Source organism: Mus caroli, unplaced genomic scaffold (genome assembly GCF_978045245.1).
Source record: "Mus caroli unplaced genomic scaffold, Mus_caroli_1 scaffold_13, whole genome shotgun sequence".
NCBI lineage: Eukaryota > Metazoa > Chordata > Mammalia > Rodentia > Muridae > Mus > Mus caroli.
In genome coordinates this window covers 114405648-114429100 of record NW_028227268.1, presented here as the reverse complement: position 1 = coordinate 114429100, position 23453 = coordinate 114405648, and the positions used below count along the sequence as shown (strand labels likewise).

Here is a 23453-nt window from a genome sequence, read left to right as displayed (position 1 = left end):
GAACATGGTGCTTCCCCTGATATATGGTTATCTATGCTTAAGCAATAGGTCGCTGGCCACTCAGCTCTTGCACCCCACGAGGCTAGTCTCATTGCACGGGATAGAGTGAGTGTGCTTCAGCAGCCTGAGAGAGTTGCACGGCTAAGCACTGCAGTAGAAGGGCTCTGTGGCATATATGAGCCTATTCTAGGGAGACATGTCATCTTTCAAGAAGGTTGAGTGTCCAAGTGTCCTTCCCCCAGGAAAAACGACACGGGAGCGGACCAAGACCCCTTTGGGTGATGAGCCTGGGAGGAGGTTTTGTGTAAAGCCCCTATTTTACACACTGGGGATTTGACCTCTATCTCCACTCTCATTAATATGGGTGGCCTATTGCTCTTAAATAAAAGAAAAGGGGGAGATGTAAGGAGCCGCCTTCACATTTGCCATTACAAGATGGCGCTGATGGCACTGACACCCGTGTTCTAAGTAGTAAACAAGCAAGCTGCGCATGTGCCGGGGTAGCTTTCCACGCCATGTGCTCTGCCTTTCCCGTGACGACAACTCTGGCTGATGGGCTGCAGCCAATCAGGGAGTGACACGTCCGAGGCGGAGGACAGTCCTCCATAAAAGGGAGGGGGCTCCGCCATATCTCTCTCTCTCTCTGGCTCTCTCTCTGGCTCCTTTCTCCACTGGCTCCTGATGGGGTAAGCAATAAAGTTTGTACTGCAGAAGATTCCGGTTGCCCTGAGCGTGTTCTTACCAGGGGGACACAAAAGCGCGGGCAATATCTTCTGTGGTTTCTCTCTCTCTCTCTCTTTTTTTTTTTTTTTTTTTTTTTGGTTTTTTTCGAGACAGGATTTCTCTGTATAGCCCTGGCTGTCCTGGAACTCACTCTGTAGACCAGGCTGGCCTCGAACTCAGAAATCCGCCTGCCTCTGCCTCTCGAGTGCTAGGATTAAAGGTGTGCGCCAGCACGCCCGGCCTGTGGTTTCTCATTTTGTGTTGGCTAGCTTTATGTAAATTTGATATAGGCTAGACATCAGAGAGGAGGGAGCCTCAGTTGAGAAAATGTCTCCATAAGATAGGGCTGTAGGCAATTAATTAGTAATTGATGGGTGAGCACCTAGACCACTGTGGGTACTGCCACCACTGGGCTCCTGGTATCCAGAAGAAAGCAGGCTAAGCAAGCTGTAAGGAGGAAGCCACTCCTCTGCCACCTCTGCATCAGCTCCTGCTTCCAGGTTCCTGCCCTGTTTGAGTTCCTGCCCTGGCTTTCTGCGATGATGAACAGTGCTGTGGAAAGTGTAAGCCAAATAAACCCTTTCCTCTCTAAGCTGCTTTTGGTCATGGTGTTTCATGACAACAATGGTAACTCTAACTGGGACACATCCTTTCTTTTTTGTCATTTAGGAAGGCTGGTCCTTGACAGAGCTACTCAGAACTTTCTGTTTTATTATTATATGGTCCAGTCTCAGGTCATCTTCTTCAGCCTTGTCGACTAACGGATGAGAGGTCCGCTTGGGTGCTTTCCATAAAGAGAAGGATATCACATTCAGGCCATTTGCTGTGCCTTTCTTTAAAACAACAAAAACAAACACAAAACCAAGGAGTCACAGAGCTTCGAGAAGCTCTTGAGGAGCTGCCTAGCTCAGTGGGGTGAGCAGGCGAGGAGGAGCAGAGCAGTGTGGAACCTCAGTCAGAGCCAGACCCGCCAATGAGTAAGCAACAGCTGAGGAGGAGACTCCGGTGTGTGAACGTGGATGGGCAAGGAAAGGGACGAGCTTCAGCTGAGCTGCAGATCAGCACAAGTGTATGCGCACAAGTGTGTGCAGGACTCTGATTATGGGAAACCTGATAGACTCAGCTGCTGGGAGACAGTCTATCCTGTCCTGACAGCACACAGCGAGAGCCCATGGCTGACAGCGGCAGGCTACAGCCCACTGCCACTCTAGCATGGCTGCTGGCTTTCTGGCTCTACACTGCTCAGCATCACTCTTCCTCAGCATCTCTAGATACCTCTGGCTCAAGGGAACTTTCAAGGCTGACTGTCTCAGCGAGCTCGATTCCCAGAACTGGGCATACTTGCATATGTAGGACACAGGAGGTGAGTAATGGAGAAGCAAACTCACTGCAAACTGCCTTGGTGGGAGTCACTTGCTGTCCGACAAGAAACTGCAGTAGTTTCTTGATGTCAATGTGCACCTTGGCCATGTCTTCTGGGTGTCTGTTTTGAGAGACACTGTCAGAGGCTGCAATGACATGAATGGTTTGTTAAGTCCAACATTCCTATAACAAGGAACTCAGAAATGTGCAAAGCGTGCTTGCTTACTAACTGAGAGACCCTACAGCTCTTTTTAGCAGTCTGATAGACTGCAATCTGTGAGTGTTACTCATTCAGTAGACATTTTTTCTTTTTTGGTTATTTTATTTATTTACATTTCAAATGTTATCCCCCATCCCAGTTTCCCCTCCACAATCCCCCTGTCCCCTCCTCTCTCCTCCTGCCTTCACGAGGGTCCTCCCCCACCCGCCCACCCACTTCTGCCTCAGCACTCTAGCATTCCCATACCCTGGGTCATTGAGCCTTCACAAGACCAAGAGGCTCCCCTCCTAGTGATGCCCGATAAGGCAATCCTCTTCAGCAGACATTTGAGCTAGTTACAATACTGTAATTTGACACCAAAATAACTCATGTCAGGGCTGGGGAGGTAGCTCAGGGGTTGATCACTTCCTTAGCATGCTGAGGCCATAGTCTCAATACGTATTATGAACAAACACACACCGCACCAAGCAAACCAAGGTCATTCACATCCTTTTGTCAGAAGCTTCATGCTATGGACTTCATTTTACTGGAGCAATGTGCCCCTCACTACAAAGTAAATGTTTCTTGCAGAGCTAGTAGTAATATTTGTGCTTATGTGGAAACAAACCTGGAATAACCAATCATCCTCTAAAGGTCATGGAGTCATCTTATCTGGACACATGTATATCAGAAAATGGCTCCCATTATTCCAGACACTTTTCTTCTGATCTGGCTACTTCTCTACTTAAGGACAGGATTCTACATTGAGCTTACTGCTCACTAAGCTATACAACCACCCCTCCCTTCAAGGCTTACTGAACTGATCCCACATGCCTTTCTGGCCTTTATGAGATGAAAAGTGTCACCAAGTATATCTGTACCATATTTTGTATCTGCCAACTTAAACTTGAAGGAAAAAATAGTTGAACTGACCAGAGAAAAAAAAGACACAACTTGTGACTCCAGCCCTGATGAGAATCTCAACTTCTCATGGCACAGTGACAGATGAAGGGCTATTAAGTTCTTAGAAATCACTGTTTTGACCAGAATCCCAGAGGAGGGAAGCACCCTTCTGTACCTTCTGTCTGGCAACCTGGCCCCTTGCCTAGTGCTAACTGCACTACTGTGTCACAGGGACAGGGAGTCTAATCTTAGCCCCTTCTCAAATGGGAAACAAAGAAAATCAAGCTTCAATGTGTTCATTGAGAACTTAATATATAAGAAACAAATTTATTAGAAGCAAAATATAACCCATAAGAAAACTCACGTAATAGAGGGTTTTCAAGATCCTTAAAATGAGTAGTCACACACACTAACTCAGTTTCTATCTTTAGGTTTAATTCTCCCTTTAGGTTTGCTTCAATCACCTGCAAATTGAATAAAAGTCAATATTAAAAAGGGGAAAAACAGCAGAAGTGGCAGAGCAGCAGGGACAGGATCCTTCCTGCCTAAATCTGCACCCAGGAGGTGGGGCTATTCCATAGTCCTCTGTGCACTGGTCTTGCCAGGAAAGAGCTGGTCTCCCAGGAGTACTGACAAAGGCTTACCGACCCATAGCAGGAACAAGCTCCAGCCAGAGACAGCAAGAACATCTAACACCAGAGATTATCATATGGCGAAAGGCAAATGCAAGAATCTTACCAACAGAAACCAAGACTACCTGGCATCATTTAGAACCCAGTACTTCCACGACAGCAAGTCCTGGATATCCCAAAACACCAGAAAAGCAAGATTTGGATTTAAAATTATATCTCATGATTCTGATAGAGGATTTTAAGAAGGACATAAAAAACTCCCTTAAAGAAATACAGGAGAACACAGACAAACAGGTAGAAGCCCTTAAAGAGGAAATACAAAAATCCCTTAAAGAATTACAGGAGAACACAGGTAAACAGGTGAAGGAATTGAACAAAACCATCCAGGGTCTAAAAATGGAAGTAAAAACAATAAACAAATCACAAAGGGAGACAACTCTAGAAATAGAAAATCTAGGAAAGAAGTCAGGAGCCAAAGATGCAAGCATCACCAACAGAATACAAGAGATAGAAGAGAGAATCTCCGGTGCAGAAGATACTATAGAAAACATTCACACAACAATCAAAGAAAATACAAAATGCAAGAAGATCCTAACTCAAAATATCCAGAAAATCTAGGACACAATGAGAAGACTAAACCTAAAGATAATAGGTATAGAAGTGAGTGAAGATTTCCAATTGAAAGGGCCAGTAAATATCTTCAACAAAATTATAGAAGAAAACTTTCCTAACCTAAAGAAAAAGATGCCATGAACAAACAAGAAGCGTACAGAATTCCAAATAGTTTGGACCAGAAAAGAAATTCCTCCTGTCACATAATAATCAAAACACCAAATGTACAAAACAAAGAAAGAATACTAAAAGCAGTAAGGGAAAAAGATCAAGTAACATGTAAAGGCAGACTTATCAGAATTATACCAGACTCCTTGCCAGAAACTATAAAAACCAGAAGAACCTGGGCAGATGTCATACAGACCCTAAAAGAACACAAATGTCAGCCCAGGCTATTATACCCAGCAAAACTCTCAATTACCATAGATGGAAAAAAAACAAGGTATTCCATGACAAAACCAAATTACACAGTATCTTTCCACAAATCTAGCCCTTCAAAGGATAATCAAGGGAAAACTCTAACACAAAGAGGGAAACTGCACCCTAGAAAAAGCAAGAATGTAATCTTTCAACAAAACTAAAAGAAGATAGCCACAGAATCCTAACTCTAACAACAAAAATAACAGGAAGCAACAATGACTTTTCCTTAATATCTCTTAATATCAATGGACTCAATTCCCCAATAAAAAGACATAGACTAACAGACTGGTTATGTAAACAGGACCCATCATTTTGCTGCATACAGGAAACTCAGTTCAGCCACAAAGACAGACACTACCTCAGAGTAAAAGGCTGGAAAGTAATTTTCCAAGCAAATGGTTCCAAGAAGTAGGCTAGAGTAGCCATTCTAATACTGAATAAAATTGACTTCCAACCTAAAGTTATCAAAAAAGATAAGGAGGGGCACTTCATACTTGTTAAAGGTAAAATCTACCAAGAAGAACTCTCAATTCTGAACATCTATGCTCCAAATGCAAGGGCACCCACATTCATAATAGAAACTTTACTAAAGGGCAAAGCATATGTTGTACCGCACACAATAATAGTGGGAGACTTTAACACCCCACTCTCATCATCAATGGACAGATCATGGAAACAGAAACTAAACAGAGAAACACGGAAACTAACAGAAGTTATGAAACAAATGGGTTTAACTGATAGCTATAGAACATTTTATCCTAAATCAAAAAAGATATACCTTCTTCTCAGCACCTTATGGTACTTTCTCCAAAATTGACCATATATTCGGTCACAAAACATGTCTCAACAGATACAAGAAAAGTGAAATAATCCCATGTATCCTATCAGATCCCCACGGACTAAGAATGATCTTCAACAACAACATAAATAATAGAAAACCCACATGCACGTTGAAGTTGAACACTCTACTCAATGATAACTTGGTCAAGGAGAAGATAACAAAGAAAATTAAAGACTATTTAGAGTTTAATGAAAATGAAGCCATAACATACCCAAACTTATGGAACATAATGTAAACAGTCCTAAGAGGAAAACTCATAGCTCTGAGTGCCTCCAAAAAGAAACTGGAGAGAGCATACACTAGCAGCTTGACAGCTTGTGTACCTAGCACACCTGATAGCTCTAGAACAAAAAGAAGCAAATTCACCCAAGAGGAGTAGACAGCAGGAAATAATCAAACTCAGGGCTGAAATCAACCAAGTGGAAACAAAAAGACTATACAAAGAATCAACCAAAGAAGGAGCTAGTCCTTTGAAAAAATCAACAAAATAGATAAACCCTTAGCCTGACTAACTAGAGTGCACAGGGACAGTATCCAAATTAACAAAATAAAAAATGAAAAGGGAGACATAACAAAAGAAACTGAGGAAATCTAAAAAAAATCATCAGGTCCTACCACAAAAGTCTATATTCAACGAAACTGGAAAACCTGGACGAAATGGACAATTTTCTAGAGAGATACCAGGCACCAAAGTTAAATCAGGATCAGATTAATGATCTAAATAGTCTTATATCCCCTAAAGAAATAGAAACAGTCATTAATAGTCTCCCAACCAAAAAAAGCCCAGGATCTGATGAGTTTAGTGCAGAGTTCTATCAGACCTTCAATGAAGACCTAATTCCAATTCTCCTCAAACTATTCCACAAAATAGAAACAGAAGGTACTCTATCCAATTTATTCTATGAAGCCACAGTTACTCTGATACCTAAACCACATAAAGAACCAACAAAGAAAGAGAACTTCAGACTAATTTCCCTTATGAATATCGATGCAAAAATACTCAATAAAATTCTCACTAACTGAATCCAAGAACACATCAAAAAAAAAAAAAATCATCCATCATGATCAAGTAGGCTTTATCCCAGGGATGCAGGGATGGTTTAATACTTGGAAATCCATCAATGTAATCCACTACATAAACAAACTCAAAGAAAAAAACCATATTAGATGCTGAAAAAGCATTTGACAAAATCCAACACCCGTTCATGATTAAAGTCTTGGAAAGATCAGGAATTCAATGCCCATACCTAAACATAGTAAAAGCAATATACAGCAAACCAGTAGCCAACATCAAACTAAATGGAAAGAAACTTGAAGCAATCCCACTAAAATCAGGGACTAGACAAGGCTGCCTACTCTCTCCCTACCTATTCATTATAGTACTTGAAGTCCTAGCTAGAGCAATTAGACAACAAAATGAGATCAAAGGGATACAAATTGAAAAGGAAGAAATCAAAATATCAACTATTTGCAGATGATATGATAGTATACTTACATTAACCCAATAATTCCACCAGAGAACTCCTTAAGCCTGATAAACAACTTCAGCAAAGTAGCTGGGTATAAAAATTAGGGAAACAACACCATTCACAATAGTCATAAATAATACTAAATATCTTGGTGTGACTCTAACTAAGCAAGTGAAAATTCTGTATGATAAGAACTTCAAGTCTCTGAAGAAAGAAATCGAAGAAGATCTCAGAAGATGGAAAGATCTCTCATGCTCATGGATTGACAGAATTAATATAGTAAAAATGGCTATCGTGAGGAAAGCAATCTACAGATTCAATGCAATCCCCATCAAAATTCCAACTCAATTCTTTATAGAGTTAGGAAGAGCAATTTGCAAATTCATCTGGAATAACAAAAAACCTAGGATAGCAAAAACTATTCTCAACAATAAAAGAAATTCTGGTGGAATCACCATCCCTGATCTCAAGCTGTACTACAGAGCAATTGTGATAAAAACTGCATGGTATTTATACAGTAACAGGCAGGTAGGTCAATGGAATAGAATTGAAGACCCAGAAATGAACCCACACACCTATGGTCACTTGATCTTTGACAAGGAAGCTAAAACCATCCAGTGGGAAAAAAGACAGCATTTTCAACAAATGGTACTGGCTCAACTGGTGGTTAGCATGTAGAAGAATGGGAAATAGATCCATTCTTATCTCCTTGTACAAAGCTAAAGTCCAAATGGATCAAGGACTTTCACATAAAACCAGATACACTGAAACTAATAGAAAACAAAGTGGGGGTGAGCCTTGTGCACATGGGCACCAGGGGAAATTTTTCTGAAAAGAACACCAATAGCTTATGCTCTAAGATCAAGAATTGACAAATGGGACCTCATAAAATTGCTACAAGTTCACCCATAATATCTCTTTTATTTCCCCTTCCAATATAGCCATCATCTCTAAAAAAAATGTACAATATCAGAATCATGCCCCTCAGAACTCAAGGCCAAAGTCCATTGGAACTGTGAACATGTATTGTACTTTGTATCAACATGTGCACATATTTCATTTCTTCAAAATTGCAAAGCTTCTGTAAGGCAAAGGACACTGTCAATTGGACAAAATGGCAACCACCAGGTTGGGAAAAAATATTTACCAACACTACATCTGATCAAGGGCTAATATCTAATATATGCAAAGAACTCATGAAGTTAAGACTCCAGAGAACCAAATAACCCTATTAAAAAATAGGGTACAGAGCTAAACAAAGAATTCTTAACTGAGGAATATCGAATGGCTGAGAAGCTCTAAAGAAATGTTCAACATCCTTAGTCATCAGGGAAATGCAAATCAAAACAACCCTGAGATTCTACCTCACGCCAGTCAGAATGGCTAAGATCAAAAACTCAGGTAACAGCAGATGCTGACGAGGAGGTGGAGAAAGAGGAACACTCCTCCATTGCTGGTGGGACTGCAAGCTGGTACAACCACTCTGGAAATCAGTTTGGTGGTTTCTCAGAAAATTGGAGCAGGGGCAAGTGGTGTCCAACCCTGAAAATCTCATCTTGAGAGTGGTAGAAGTAAGAGCACTCCCTCACCAGCCTCAGACGTGGTCCTGCACCCCGACTTTTGCCCACACCAGAGGAACTCACCAGGTTAAACTTGCTCTCTCCTTGTCCAGCAAGCTCCTGGAACTCCTCCCTATGCAGATGACCACCTGGCCCCAGTCAATGCTGTACACCCATCTCATAGCCTCTACTCTGGCTCAAAGGTTTAAAATGCCTTTGTTCCTCCCATTAAATGAGCTGCTCCCTGAAACCTGCTCACTGGCCCCCTAAGGTCTGCAGCACCCCTCAGTGTTCTCTCCTCCCTTCTCTGGATCCCCTGGTTGTGGTTATACAGCCACTTTGGAAGGTGAAGCGGAGGGAGAAGGACAGGAGACAGCAGGCGTTGACCAGTTTCAAGGCATGCTAATGCTGCACCTTGAAGAGCTGTGCTGGCAGGGTACCTTCCTGTCCTCTCACTTCCCCAGAACCCTCTGCCAGCAATGCACATAGCATGGTCCTGTTGACACAGGCACCTACCTTCCCTCTCCAGATTAGGAAACACATTTGTGTTCCTGGTTGGCAGAATGCTGACAGCAGACTGCATGGGGCCCTTACCAACAACCAAACCAGAAATGAAGTGTGCCTTGAACAGGTTGGCAAATCTCCTTTCAGATAAAAGAACCAGGATGCGCATGGTTGGAGCTTAAGAAGAAAGGAGACTCCTGTGAGCTATGGCAACAGTACCAGGGCAGAGAGAACAGGAGTTGAAGAGAGGGTCCTGTGGGGAAAGGGGGAGTGTTGGAGCCCTGAGTCCTCTCCCCAAGTAACAACTGTGAGCATTGCTGCTCTGTCCTGGTACAGCAGTAGCCACGCCAGCCCCCTCTGAGTCTGGCCTCAGCTATCATTTATGCAGGATCTTCGTACAGGACTCAGCCATGATCCTCTACTGATGATGGGTGTCCATGTACTTGTGGAGATGGACTGAGATGATTTCCTACCTTTGCAAACTCTTTATTCCACCAACTATTAAGACATGCCGCCTCTCCCAGAGGCATCTATTTAGTTCTTCAGAATCTGGCTCCCCAGGCACCCACAAAGAGCTCATTAAGCAGTTGGCCATTCTAGCTCAGTAACTGCCTGTTAGCATTTTTCGAGCACAGAAATGAAACAACTACCACCGCTCTCATTCTCACTCGCCACTTTGCTGACTCCTTTCTAAGACAGAAAGAAAAAGCCACTCAATACCTCAATTTGTTGCCTGACATTTCCCTCTGGGCTTCTCGAACCTCCTAGAAGTTCCTTAGAGGAAGCCAGTCTAGCAACCAGAGCAATACCATGGCAGTGGCAGTGAACACTACTGCCAGCACAGTGCGTGCCACATCCAGGAAAACTGATTTTCCCTTCAGAGAGCAGCTACAAAGACTAAGGAAAGGACAGCGTTTGGTTGGACAAGCTTAGTGGCAGCACTGCTCTGAAGTGAGAACTCAAGAGAAAGATAACACTTCCTAGGTTTCAAAAGCCTTTTGTGGTGTAAAGATTCCAACAAGAGCTAAATGCTATAAACCACAGACAGACTCAAAGAAGCTAAGTAAGGAGGGCCCAAAGGGGTTGGGGTGGGGAATACCTGAATCTCATTGAGAAATGGAAAGAAATTAAACATTAGGAGTGGATAAAGGGAGGGGACAGGGTGGGAGAGCGGGGAGGGATGGGAACAGGAAGGAAGAGACGGGGGAAGGATAGAGGAAGAGAGTACTAGAAAAGACAACTGGATTGGGGGTGGGAGGTGGCATCTCTGGGACAAGCTAGGACAATGGAAACTCCCAAGAATCTACGAGGATGATTGCTAAGACTCCTAGCAATGGAGCTATGGAGCCTGAACTGGCTATCTCCTGTAACCAGGCAAGACTTCCGATGGAGGGATTGGAACACCAACCCAGTCACAAAACCCACAACCTGGTCCAGTCCAATCACGCGGGACCTGAGACTGCTCTGGTTGGGGAGGCAGAAATCCGGCCTACGTAGGGCCACAAGCCTCTTCCGGTCAGAAAAGCACCGAAGTAGCTAGGGCGCAGAGTCGGCTGACACTCGCCAGCTACCCACAACACCCGCCACAGGATCTTAAGACTTCTGGTGAGTGGAACACAGCTTCTGCTCCAATCCAATTGCGCGCGGGACCTGAGACTGCATTAGTTAGGGAAGCAGAAACCGGCCTGAGTAGGGCCACAGGCCTCATCCGGCCAGAACAGCACCGGTGTAGCTAGAGCGCAGGGTCGGCTGACACCCGCCAGCTACCCACGACCCCCGCCACATGATTTTGAGACTGCTGGTGAGTGGAACACAGCTTCTGCTCCAATCTTTAAACAGTGACAACGACAACAACTAACCCCAGAGATTACCAGATGGCGAAAGGTAAACGTAATAATCTTACTAACAGAAACCAAGACCACTCACCATCATCAGAACCCAGCACTCCCACTTCGCCCAGTCCAGGGCACCCCAACACACCGGAAAAGCTAGACACGGATCTAAAAGCATATCTCCTGATGATGGTAGAGGACTTCAAGAAGGACTTTAATAACACACTTAAAGAAATACAGGAGAACACTGCTAAACAGGTAGAAGACATTAAAGAGGAAGCACAAAAATCCCTTAAAGAATTGCAGGAGAACACTGCTAAAGAGTTACAAATCCTTAAAGAAAAACAGGATAACCTAATCAAACATGTAGAAGTCCTTAATGAAAAACAGGAAAACACATCCAAACAGATGAGGGAAATGAACAAAACCATACTAGACCTAAAAAGGGAAGTAGACACAATAAAGAAAACCCAAAATGAGGCAACACTGGAGATAGAAACCCTAGGAAAGAAATCTGGAACCATAGATACCAGCATCAGCAACAGAATACAAGAGATGGAAGAGAGAATCTCAGGTGCAGAAGATTCCATAGAGAACATCGGCACAACAATCAAGGAAAATGTAAAATGCAAAAAGATCCTAACTTAAAACATCCAAGAAATACAGGACACAATGAGAATACCAAACCTACGGATAATAGGAGTGGATGAGAATGAAGATTTTCAACTCAAAGGACCAGCAAACATCTTCAACAAAATTATAGAAGAAAACTTCCCAAATCTAAAGAAAGAGATGCCCATGAACATACAAGAAGCCTACAGAACTCCAAATAGACTGGACCAGAAAAGAAATACCTCCCGACACATAATAATCAGAACAACAAATGCTCTAAATAAAGATAGAATACTAAAAGCAGTAAGAGAAAAAGGCCAAGTAACATATAAAGGCAAGCCTATCAGAATTACACCAGATTTTTCACCAGAGACTATGAAAGCCAGAAGATCCTGGACGGATGTTATACAGACACTAAAAGAACACAAATTCCAGCCCAGGCTACTATACCCAGCCAAACTCTCAATTAACATAGATGGAGAAACCAAAGTATTCCACGACAAAACCAAATTCACACATTATCTCTCCACGAATCCAGACCTTCAAAGGATAATAACAGAAAAAAACCAATACAAGGACAGGAACCACGCCCTAGAAACTACAAGAAGGTAATCCCTCAACAAACCTAAAAGAAGACAGCCACAAGAACAGAATGCCAACTTTAACAACAAAAATAACAGGAAACAACAATTACTTTTCCTTAATATCTCTTAATATCAATGGACTCAACTCCCCAATAAAAAGACATAGACTAACAAACTGGCTACACAAACAAGACCCAACATTTTGCTGCTTACAGGAAACTCATCTCAGAGAAAAAGATAGACACTACCTCAGAATGAAAGGCTGGAAAACAAGTTTCCAAGCAAATGGTATGAAGAAACAAGCTGGAGTAGCCATTCTAATATCTGATAAGATTGACTTCCAACCCAAAGTCATTAAAAAAGACAGGGAGGGACACTTCATACTCATCAAAGGTAAAATCCTCCAAGAGGAACTATCAATCCTGAATATCTATGCTCCAAATACAAAGGCAGCCACATTCATTAAAGAAACTTTAGTAAATCTCAAAGCACACATTGCACCTCATACAATAATAGTGGGAGACTTCAACACACCACTTTCACCAATGGACAGATCGTGGAAACAGAAACTAAACAGGGACAAAGTGAAACTAACAGAAGTTATGAATCAAATGGATCTGGCAGATATCTACAGAACATTCTATCCTAAAACAAAAGGATATACCTTCTTCTCAGCACCTCATGGTACTTTCTCCAAAATTGACCACATAATTGGTCACAAAACAGGCCTCAACAGATACAAAAATATTGAAATTGTCCCATGCATCCTATCAGATCACCATGGACTAAGGCTGATCTTCAATAACAAAATAAATAATAGAAAGCCAACCTTCACGTGGAAACTGAACAACACTCTTCTCAATGATACCTTGGTCAAGGAAGGAATAAAGAAAGAAATTAAGGACTTTTTAGAGTTCAATGAAAATGAAGCCACAACATACCCAAACTTATGGGACGCAATGAAAGCATTTCTAAGAGGAAAACTCATAGCTCTGAGTGCCTCCAAAAGGAAACTAGAGAGAGCACACATTAGCAGCTTGACAACATACCTAAAAGCACTAGAACAAAAGGAAGCAAATTCACCCAAGAGGAGTAGACGGCAGGAAATAATCAAACTCAGGGGCGAAATCAACCAAGTGGAAACAAGAAGAACTATTCAAAGAATCAACCAATCAAGGAACTGGTTCTTTGAGAAAATCAACAAGATAGATAAACCCTTAGCCAGACTCACTAGAGGGCACAGGGAAAGCATCCTAATTAACAAAATCAAAAATGAAAAAGGAGACATAACAACAGATCCTGAAGACATCCAAAACACCATCAGATCCTTCTACCAAAGGCTATACTCAACAAAACTGGAGAACCTGGATGAAATGGAGAAGTTCCTAGACAGATACCAGGTACCAAAGTTGAATCAAGATCAGGTTAATGATCTAAACAGCCCTATATCCCCCAAAGAAATAGAAGCAGTCATTGATAGTCTCCCAACTAAAAAAAGCCCAGGACCAGACGGGTTTAGTGCAGAGTTCTATCAGACCTTCAAAGAAGATCTAATCCCAGTTCTTCACAAACTATTCCACAAAATAGAAACAGAAGGTACTCTACCCAACTCATTCTATGAAGCCACAATTACTCTGATACCTAAACCACAAAAAGACCCAACAAAGATAGAAAACTTCAGACCAATATCCCTTATGAATATTGATGCAAAAATCCTCAATAAAGTTCTTGCTAACCGAATCCAAGAACACATCAAAACAATCATCCATCATGACCAAGTAGGTTTCATCCCAGGGATGCAGGGATGGTTCAATATACGGAAATCCATCAACGTAATCCAGTATATAAACAAACTCAAAGACAAAAACCACATGGTCATCTCGTTAGATGCGGAAAAAGCATTTGACAAGATCCAACACCCATTCATGATAAAAGTCTTGGAAAGAACAGGAATTCAAGGCCCATACCTAAACATGATAAAAGCAATCTACAGCAAACCAGTAGCCAACATCAAAGTAAATGGTCAGAAGCTTGAAGCAATCCCTCTAAAATCAGGGACTAGACAAGGCTGTCCACTTTCTCCATACCTATTCAACATTGTACTTGAAGTCCTAGCCAGAGCAATTCGACAACAAAAGGAGATCAAAGGGATACAAATTGGAAAAGATGAAGTCAAAATATCACTCTTTGCAGATGATATGATAGTATATATAAGTGACCCTAAAAATTCCACCAGAGAACTCCTAAGCCTGATAAACAGCTTCGGTGAAGTAGCTGGATATAAAATTAACTCAAACAAATCAATGGCCTTTCTCTACACAAAGAATAAACAGGCTGAGAAAGAAATTAGGGAAACAACACCCTTCTCAATAGTCACAAATAATATAAAATATCTTGGCGTGACTCTAACTAAGGAAGTGAAAGATCTGTATAATAAAAACTTCAAGTCTCTGAAGAAAGAAATTATAGAAGATCTCAGAAGATGGAAAGATCTCCCATGCTCATGGATTGGCAGGATTAACATTGTAAAAATGGCTATCTTGCCAAAAGCAATCTACAGATTCAATGCAATCCCCATCAAAATTCCAACTCAATTCTTCAACGAATTAGAAAGTGCAATCTGCAAATTCATCTGGAATAACAAAAAACCTAGGATAGCAAAAACTCTTCTCAAGGATAAAAGAACCTCTGGTGGAATCACCATGCCGGACCTAAAGCTTTACTACAGAGCAATTGTGATAAAAACTGCATGGTACTGGTATAGTGACAGACAAATAGACCAATGGAATAGAATTGAAGACCCAGAAATGAACCCACACACCTAAGGTCACTTGATCTTCGACAAGGGAGCTAAAAACATCCAGTGGAAGAAAGACAGCATTTTCAACAAATGGTGCTGGCACAACTGGTTGTTAACATGTAGAAGAATGCGAATCGATCCATTCCTATCTCCTTGTACTAAGGTCAAGTCTAAGTGGATCAAGGAACTACACATAAAACCAGAGACACTGAAACTTATAGAGGAGAAAGTGGGGAAAAGCCTTGAAGATATGGGCACAGGGGAAAAATTCCTGAATAGAACAGTAATGGCTTGTGCTGTAAGATCGAGAATTGATAAGTGGGACCTCATGAAACTGCAAAGCTTCTGCAAGGCAAAAGACACCATCAATAAGACAAAAAAACCACCAACACATTGGGAAAGGATCTTTACTTATCCTAAATCAGATAAGGGACTAATATCCAATATATATAAAGAACTCAAGAAGGTGGACTCCAGAAAGTCAAATAACCCCATTAAAAAATGGGGCTCAGAACTGAACAAAGAATTCTCACCTGAGGAATACCGAATGGCAGAGAAGCACCTGAAAAAATGTTCAACATCCTTAATCATCAGGGAAATGCAAATCAAAACAACCCTGAGATTCCACCTCACACCAGTCAGAATGGCTAAGATCAAAAATTCAGGTGACAGCAGATGCTGGCGAGGATGTGGAGAAAGAGGAACACTCCTCCATTGTTGGTGGGATTGCAAGCTTGTACAACCACTCTGGAAATCAGTTTGGCGGTTCCTCAGAAAATTGGACATAGTACTACCGGAGGATCCAGCAATACCTCTCCTGGGCATATATCCAGAAGATGTCCCAACCGGTAAAAAGGACACATGCTCCACTATGTTCATAGCAGCCCTATTTATAATAGCCAGAAGCTGGAAAGAACCCAGATGTCCCTCAACAGAGGAATGGATACAGAAATTATGGTACATTTACACAATGGAGTACTACTCAGCTATTAAAAAGAATGAATTTATGAAATTCCTAGCCAAATGGATGGACCTGGAGGGCATCATCTTGAGTGAAGAAACACAATCACAAAAGAACTCACACAATATGTATTCACTGATAAGTGGATATTAGCCCAAAACTTAGGATACCCAAGATATGAGATACAATTAGCTAAACGCATGAAACTCAAGAAGAATGAAGACCAAAGTGTGGCACTGTGCACCTTCTTAGAATTGGGAACAAAACACCCAGGGAAGGAGTTACAGAGACAAAGTTCGTAGCTGTGATGAAAGGATGGACCATTTAGAGACTGCCGTATCCAGGGATCCATCCCATAAGCAGCTTCTAAACGCTGACACCATTGCATACACTAGCAAGATTTTGCTGAAAGGACCCAAATATAGCTGTCTCTTGTGAGACAATGCCGGGGCCTAGCAAACACAGGAGTGGATGTTCACAGTCAGCTTTTGGATGTATCACAGGGCTCCCAATGGAGAAGCTAGAGAAAGTACCCAAGGAGCTAAAGGGATCTGCAACCCTATTGTTGGAACAACATGATGTACTAACCAGAACCCCGGAGCTCTTGTCTCTAGCTGCATGTGTATCGAAAGATGGTCTAGTCGGCCATCAATGGAAAGAGAGGCCCATTGGACTTGCAAACTTTATATGCCCCAATATAGGGGAATGCCAGGGCCAAAAGAATGGGAATGGGTGGGTAGGGAAGTGGGGGGCGCTATGGGGGACTTTTGGGATAACATTGGAAATGTAATTGAGGAAAATATGTAATAAAAATATTAAAAATTTAAAAAAAAAAAACCCACAACCTGGACTGCCAATAAGATGTGCAGGAGTAAAAGATGGAGCAGAATTTGAGGGAAGGGCCCATCAATGACTGGTCCAGCTTGAAACCCATGTCATGAGAGGGAGCCCACCCCTTTATTAATTAACATTATTAATGATATTCTGCTATACTAGCAGACAAGAACCTAGCATAGCAGTCATCAGAGAGGCCTCACCCAGCAACTGATGGAAACAGGTGCAGAGACCCATAGCCAAACATTAAGTTGAGCTTGGGGAATCCTATGGAAGAGGGGAAGGAAGAACTGAAAGAGCCAGATGGATCAAGGATGCCCCAGAAACCCCACAGAATCAACTAACCTAGGCCCACGGGGGCCTACAGAAACTAAACAGCCAGCTAGAGAGCACACACGGGACGGATCTGGGCCCTCTGCACATATGTAATAGTTGTGCAACTGGGTCTTCCTGTGAGTACAGGGGCTATCTGCGACTCTGCTGCCTGCCTGTGGATCGATCTCTTTCCTCTAACTGGGCTGCCTTGTCTAGCTTCAATAGGAAAAGATGCATCCGATCCTACAGCAACTTGATATGCCAAGGCTTCTTGATATCTAGGGAATACCTCCCCTTTTCTGAGAGGAAAGTGAGGAGGCAGGAGATGAAGGGGACAGGAGGTAACAGGGAGGGACTGGCAGGAGAAGAGGGAGGTGAAGCTGTAATGTAATGCAACGTAACACAGTTAAGATGTGATGTAAGTAAATAAATGAATTAATAATAATAATAAAACCTGCAATGTTCTGTCCAAATTATAAGAAACGAAATACCAGAACTGTTGACTATGCTCCTGATATACTATAAACATGAGGGATTAAAGGCAAGTTTGAAAGCTTTCCCCAGTGAGTAAGAGCTGAAAGGCATTGGAATAGGTCCCTAGAGGCCAAGTTCTGTCCTCCACAGTGGGGCCTCCATGAGGAGAAACACACGAGCTGATGGAGCGCTTGCCCCTGCATCTATAGTGCAGCTGCCCCCCCGGGGTCAGCCAAGCACACGGCTAGGGCGCACTCACAGCTCTTTTCTGAAGGAGTAATAACTTACAAGCTGATTGCTGATGTTTCTCATTTTTTCCACAACACTCTTCATCATCTTCAAGGCTGGTAAACAAATACTGACCTAAAAACAAGTAAGAGAAATCACAACTGTTAGAAATCGTAATATAGTCTATAATGATAGGTATTCAGTCAACAGCTATGAATTATACTCATATTTAAAAACTCAGGATCAGATTTTTAAAAAAAAAAAATCCAAATACAGTTTCTTTAAAACTTTAAAAATGTCACTAACGTATTCAAGCAAGTAAAGATGCCTGACTACCTGGCTCTGGTTACCATGGTGACCATACTCCCAAGGGCATTGTTATGGTTCAAGAAGGAACACAGTACTTCAGCTGAGATACCTATATACAGGTCCAAGGGGAATATACCTCAAGTGCTGAGCAAGAAGCCTTCCTCTGGGAAATGTTTTATAAGACTCAGGGGTATTCTGTGTACTCTGTAAGAGTACAGGCAGACATTATCATAACTCATTTGAACTATGTCACCAACAGAGCTCTGAGTAATGCTGTCTTTTTCCAAACCTATATAGACACCTTCTAGTGACAGTCAACTACAAATTTCATGCAGTACTTGTTTAATTTCCTTTCAAATATGCAAGACAAAGGACCATTTGGCATCCTCTTTGTTTGCAATGGTCCCGAGATTCCTAGAATTGCCACGGCTAACCTAAGCTTCAAGTCAGCAAAATGCCTTTCTGGCTCTTTCATCAAGGCCTATGAAACATTTGTGCCTAAGGCCAAGAGTCATGATAAATACAGACTGCCTTCCAAAGTACAGCTTAGGCTCTGTTGTCTTTTCTTTTTTCTTTTTGTCAAGAAATTTATTAATCTTTACAAACACTATTTCACTCAATCATTCATTAAAAAATCTTTACAATTAAGTCTGTAATAAAACCATCTAATGTTCACCAATGCATTTCAGCCCAGTTACACCATGGAGTATAATAAACCACTTTAAAACAGCAGTTTTCATCCTCTCTAGGTAAGGGTGTTAAACTGAAAAGTCTTCCTTGTAAAAAGCTGTCTGTCATTCAAGAAATCCACTTTCTGTCACCATATGTAGCAGACTGATGTATTCCCTAGCTTGGACACGGTCATTTTTGCAGTCTCTTTCAAACCAGTTTCACAACAGGAAAATATTTGTGAGCAGAGAAGTGAAATTTGGGAGCAGCCTTTGACTCTTTTTTGTGGCCTCCTGCTAAGAGCTTCAACACGACCACAGGCACCACACAGCCTGGCTAGTTGACAATTGCTGGACAAGCTCTGCTTTCTTTTGTATACAGGCTCAGCGATGCATTTGCCCTCCTGTGGAAAGTGTGGCATTTCTAAATAGGTATCAGTTCTTTGACAGAATTTACATATATAAGGTAAGGGACATACTCACATAATGACTCACATTTCTTTTCAGAAACTATGCAACTTCAAATAAAACACACAGTAAGACAACAATGACCATCAGAGCATTCGATCCCGGCATTGGCTGCAGACAGCACTTACGTCACAGTCTGGGATGGAGGGTTCTTGTAAGTCCTTCCACAGTCTTCTCGGAAGAACCTTTATGGGGATATCATGCACCACGATTCTGCTACTGCTTGATGAAGACACCTGCTAAGAAAAAACATTACAATAGTTTATGTTGTTGAAGCGAAAACAAAACCAAAACATAAGAACCGATGTCAGACATTTTCACTTCCAAATGGAATGTTCTTAATCCACCCACTCAAAATCTATTCAACCATTACTGTTGGTGTAGTGTTCTGCTCAGGGCCCTGTGAGTCTCTCAACATCGTGGTGACTGAGACAAGATGGAGCAATAAGCAAGCAAGCAAGCTCAGCTCACCAGGCAATCATCAGAGCCTGAGGAAAACACATCAGCAAGGAGGCTGAATGACCAAGCGCTGACGGTGGGGAGGAGTAAGGGAGAACCTCTGGGGTGCTGCCTCAGGACATTAACACTAGAGATGTTAACTATCAAGAAGCTGAAGATGAGGTGACAGGGTTTCAGACAGAGGAACAATATCAGCATTCATAATCCAGGAGACAGAAAGAGGCCAACATGCCTGGCCGACGTGTGCCACACCTAAGTATGCTGCAGCTTTTGCAACACTAAAAGGATAAGCCATGTTTATTACTAGAAGTGTTTCTAAAACTCAGAAACCAAAGTAATGCTGGACATAGTGGCGCACACCTTGAATCCCAGAACTCAGGAGGCAGAAGCAGGTTGATCTCTGTAAGTTCAAGGCCAGCCTGGTCTAGACAGTGAATTCTAAGACAGTCAGAGCTATATCCTGAGAATCTTTCTCAAAAGAACAAAATAAAAGAAACCAAAATATTTTGCATTCTTACTTAGAAAAGTATTGTATATTACCATCTTGCTCCTTAAAACTAAATAAATCCACCAAGCAGTGGCGCACACCTATAATCCCAGCACCTGGGAGGCAGAGGCAGGTGGATCTCTGAGTTTGAAGTCAGCCTCGTCTACAGAGCTATTTCCAAGACAGCCAAGGCTACACAAAGAAACCATATCTCAAAAGACAAACAAACAAAAGAACTAAATAAATCCAAACTTGCAGTTACACAGAATGCTCTAAGAACACATACAAATTATGAAGGCATGAAATTTAATGGCTGTAGCCAACTTGAAAACAAATGCAATACTGGCCCACAGATGTGCAGAACACATGAAAGAAAGGAAAGCTGTAAAGATAAGGAGGGCCCAAGGAGGTTGGGGCAGAGCACTAAAGAAAGGGAAATTCCTGTAGAGCACTCCACATGGAAAGCCCAACCAATGCCACCAGACTGGGAGATGAGCAAAAAGACATGCCCAGAGAGCGCTCAGAAGGTAGTAAGTGACGATTTCGCTCCGCAATAGTTTGAACCATAAAAGGACTATGAACATGTTAGGATCCATCTTATGGATCAGTGAAGACAACAAGAGAATTTTCTGTTCTCTGTTGCCTGTTCTAGGTCCACCATTCATCACCATTAGTCCTAAGTCTTGGCAGTTAGCACAGTGTTGAATCATAAACCCATGGATGAGCCAATCATGATGTCTTAGGAAAACAAAAACTTTTCATTCACCAGACCTCAGTCTCAAATTCATTCTTATAGAAGAGAAACCAGAACCAGTGACCCAGTCAAATTACTTCAACTAAGAACAAGAAAGCACTCATTCTTCTAAAGAAAAATTAAGCCAGTTTTTACAAAACAATAGATGTGTATCTGCAGAAGAAAAAAATTTTCAATTAAAATTCTTAAAAATCCCAACTCAAAACAGTGAAGTATAAAAATCTCTTAGAAGTAGCTGCCCAGAACTTGTTTGGATAAGAAGAAAAGTGAATTCAATAACTTCCATAGTCGCCAAGCCTAGGTTCATCCTCAGAGCATCACCAAGCACTGCTAGGAAATCAGTTCTTTATTAGAGAGTAAGCCGAACCTTTGAGCACACAGATGCCTACTTCTTTCCATGGGTAGTAAATAGTGTATTCAATCTTATGTCACCCCCAAGTGAGCAGAGCTACATCTATTTGTGATTGAGAACTCCAGGCGTAGTAATTTATAAAATATATCTTGGTCTTATGTCTACTAGAAAAAAAAAGTAAACCCTATGATTTTGGAAAATTCATTCAAAAAATTGTCCAACTTGGTAACAACCAAGTAAACTGAAAAGGGTAAGTTCAAAAAAAAAAAAGTCCATCTTGTACACGTGGTTTTGTGTGTTTTGAGGAGAGGCTGTGCACTAAACTCATCTGGTAGTAGCATCTAGGACAAATGTGTTACTGAAGTATGAGGACTGTTTAAGAAAATCACAGAAGACAAGATAGGAGGGAGCAATTGTAAGGTGAAAATGGAAACATCTAAACAAGGCGTCAACACCCTAGAAGAGATGCTAGCTAGCAGCTTGGTTGTTTGGGAAAAGCAGTGTCCCATAGAACATGGTGCCATCATGACTGTTTATAAATGACTAGAACAATGTACATCTCTCATGCATAAGTTATGAACCAGATCTATTTTTTTTTTATTTTACTTTACTTTATTTTGAGACAGAGTCCTGGAACTCACCTTCCTATCTCTGCCTCCTGAGTGCTGGCTTTAAAGACATGTACCACCATTCTGGACTCAAGTCTTATATTTTAAATGAAACTAATTCACTTTTAAGAATATTGTTTGAAACCTCGGGCTTGTAGCTACCTATATACTGCCTAGATCAAGTCACTTGTAAAAAACATTCAGAAATTCTTTTCTTCCCACTTACCAGCTCCACAGACACGGTAAGACAGGGAAAGTGTTTGTTAGTCAGCTTGATTTTCAAGGCTCTGGAGTTCTGGGCAGTTTTCAAGGCTCGAGATAAGTTTTCCGACGTTAATTCTAAATAAATCTCGTTGTTTTCTTCAGAGACTCCTTCCATTTGAAATTCACTAAAAAAGTTCTCCTGCAGGACAGAAACAGGCATTTGTGGCCTTTCCAGCACTCCTGGCTGGAGCCCAGAACCTCTGGGTTCTCCTGCTCACCTGCTCCAGCTCACACCACATGCTCACGCCTCCACTGGCCAGCTTGTCGCAAAGGATGAAGTTCAGCTTCTCTGGGCTGATGCGAAGGGTGCAGGTTTTTGCAAGCTTGGCTATCATGTTACTGACTCCTACAGCGAGGGGGGTAAACAGTAACTAAGCTCACTGAGGAGCCTACTGGTCTTCTTGCAGAGCTTCTTTCTAGCTCACAGATCACTCTTGTATTTTAATGCTGCTGACATCCTGTCAGTCTCCCAACAACCCTGCGAGGCACACAGCCCACAGCACCAGAATTCAAAACGGAAACAGAATTAAGAAACAGTCTCAGAAGACAACTGACAACCGGGGGCCAGGCGGTTCCACATTCTACAGAAACGTAAGAGCCGCCGGGTACTGCAGCACACAACTGCCTAACTGCTAGCAAAGTTAGGCAGATCCCGGGCGGAAGGAGTGCGTGCGGGAGGGCTGCAAAAGGAAGGTCCCCGGTAGCCATCGGTACTTCTCAGGGCCGCCCTCACCCCGCCCGTCCTCTCACAGGGGCCACACTCTCCGCTCGCTCCCCGCAGCCCTGCCAGCTCACGTGTGAAATGATTCAGACAAGCCAGGTCCACGATCTTAGCGCGAAACTTCATGGCGGATACCAGGCCAACGGCGGCGTCGGTCCAAGGCGGACAAAAGTCCCTCCCTGAGCGTCCCGGCGGGGAAACCTGGGCGCGGGCACAGAGGTTCCGTGGGGATGGTGAGGCTGGAGAGGTCCGCTCACCGCCTGCCCAGGACAAAGGTTCCCCAGCCCACCTCCACCTGGACACTCACGTCCCGGTGGCTGCGGGGAAACGGCTCCGAGAAGTTTAGATGACTGGTTTTGAAAAACTGTTTGAAATGTTTTTAAAACTTTGAACACTTTACTTAGTAGTTTACCTCTAAAAACATATGTAGTGAAGTAATAATTCTGCACCGTTGTATCAACAGAAACTGAAAGGAACCTATACATTCTGATTAGCTCCG

At 42.3% G+C, this 23453-nt stretch overlaps 1 protein-coding gene across 3 annotated transcripts in view; it reads right to left on the bottom strand.

Moving 5' to 3' along the window:
* The window catches only part of Hus1 (HUS1 checkpoint clamp component), a 30955-nt gene extending 7836 nt beyond the window's left edge, over nt 1-23119 (bottom strand). The window contains exons 1-7 of one of the 3 annotated variants that reach the window (XM_021177476.2): nt 23029-23119; nt 22452-22579; nt 22196-22372; nt 19438-19548; nt 17925-17999; nt 3552-3651; nt 2112-2231 (exon numbers count right to left, since the gene is read on the bottom strand). In XM_021177476.2, the coding sequence (XP_021033135.1) occupies nt 2112-2231; nt 3552-3651; nt 17925-17999; nt 19438-19548; nt 22196-22372; nt 22452-22579; nt 23029-23080 (763 nt within the window). In that variant the 5' untranslated portion in view covers nt 23081-23119. Of the gene's footprint in view, nt 1-1676; nt 2232-3551; nt 3652-17924; nt 18000-19437; nt 19549-22195; nt 22373-22451; nt 22580-23028 lie in introns of those variants that run through there. The other 2 variants (XM_021177477.2, XM_021177475.3) reach the window with 2 other exon arrangements.
* Between the last annotated feature and the right edge of the window lie 334 nt (nt 23120-23453).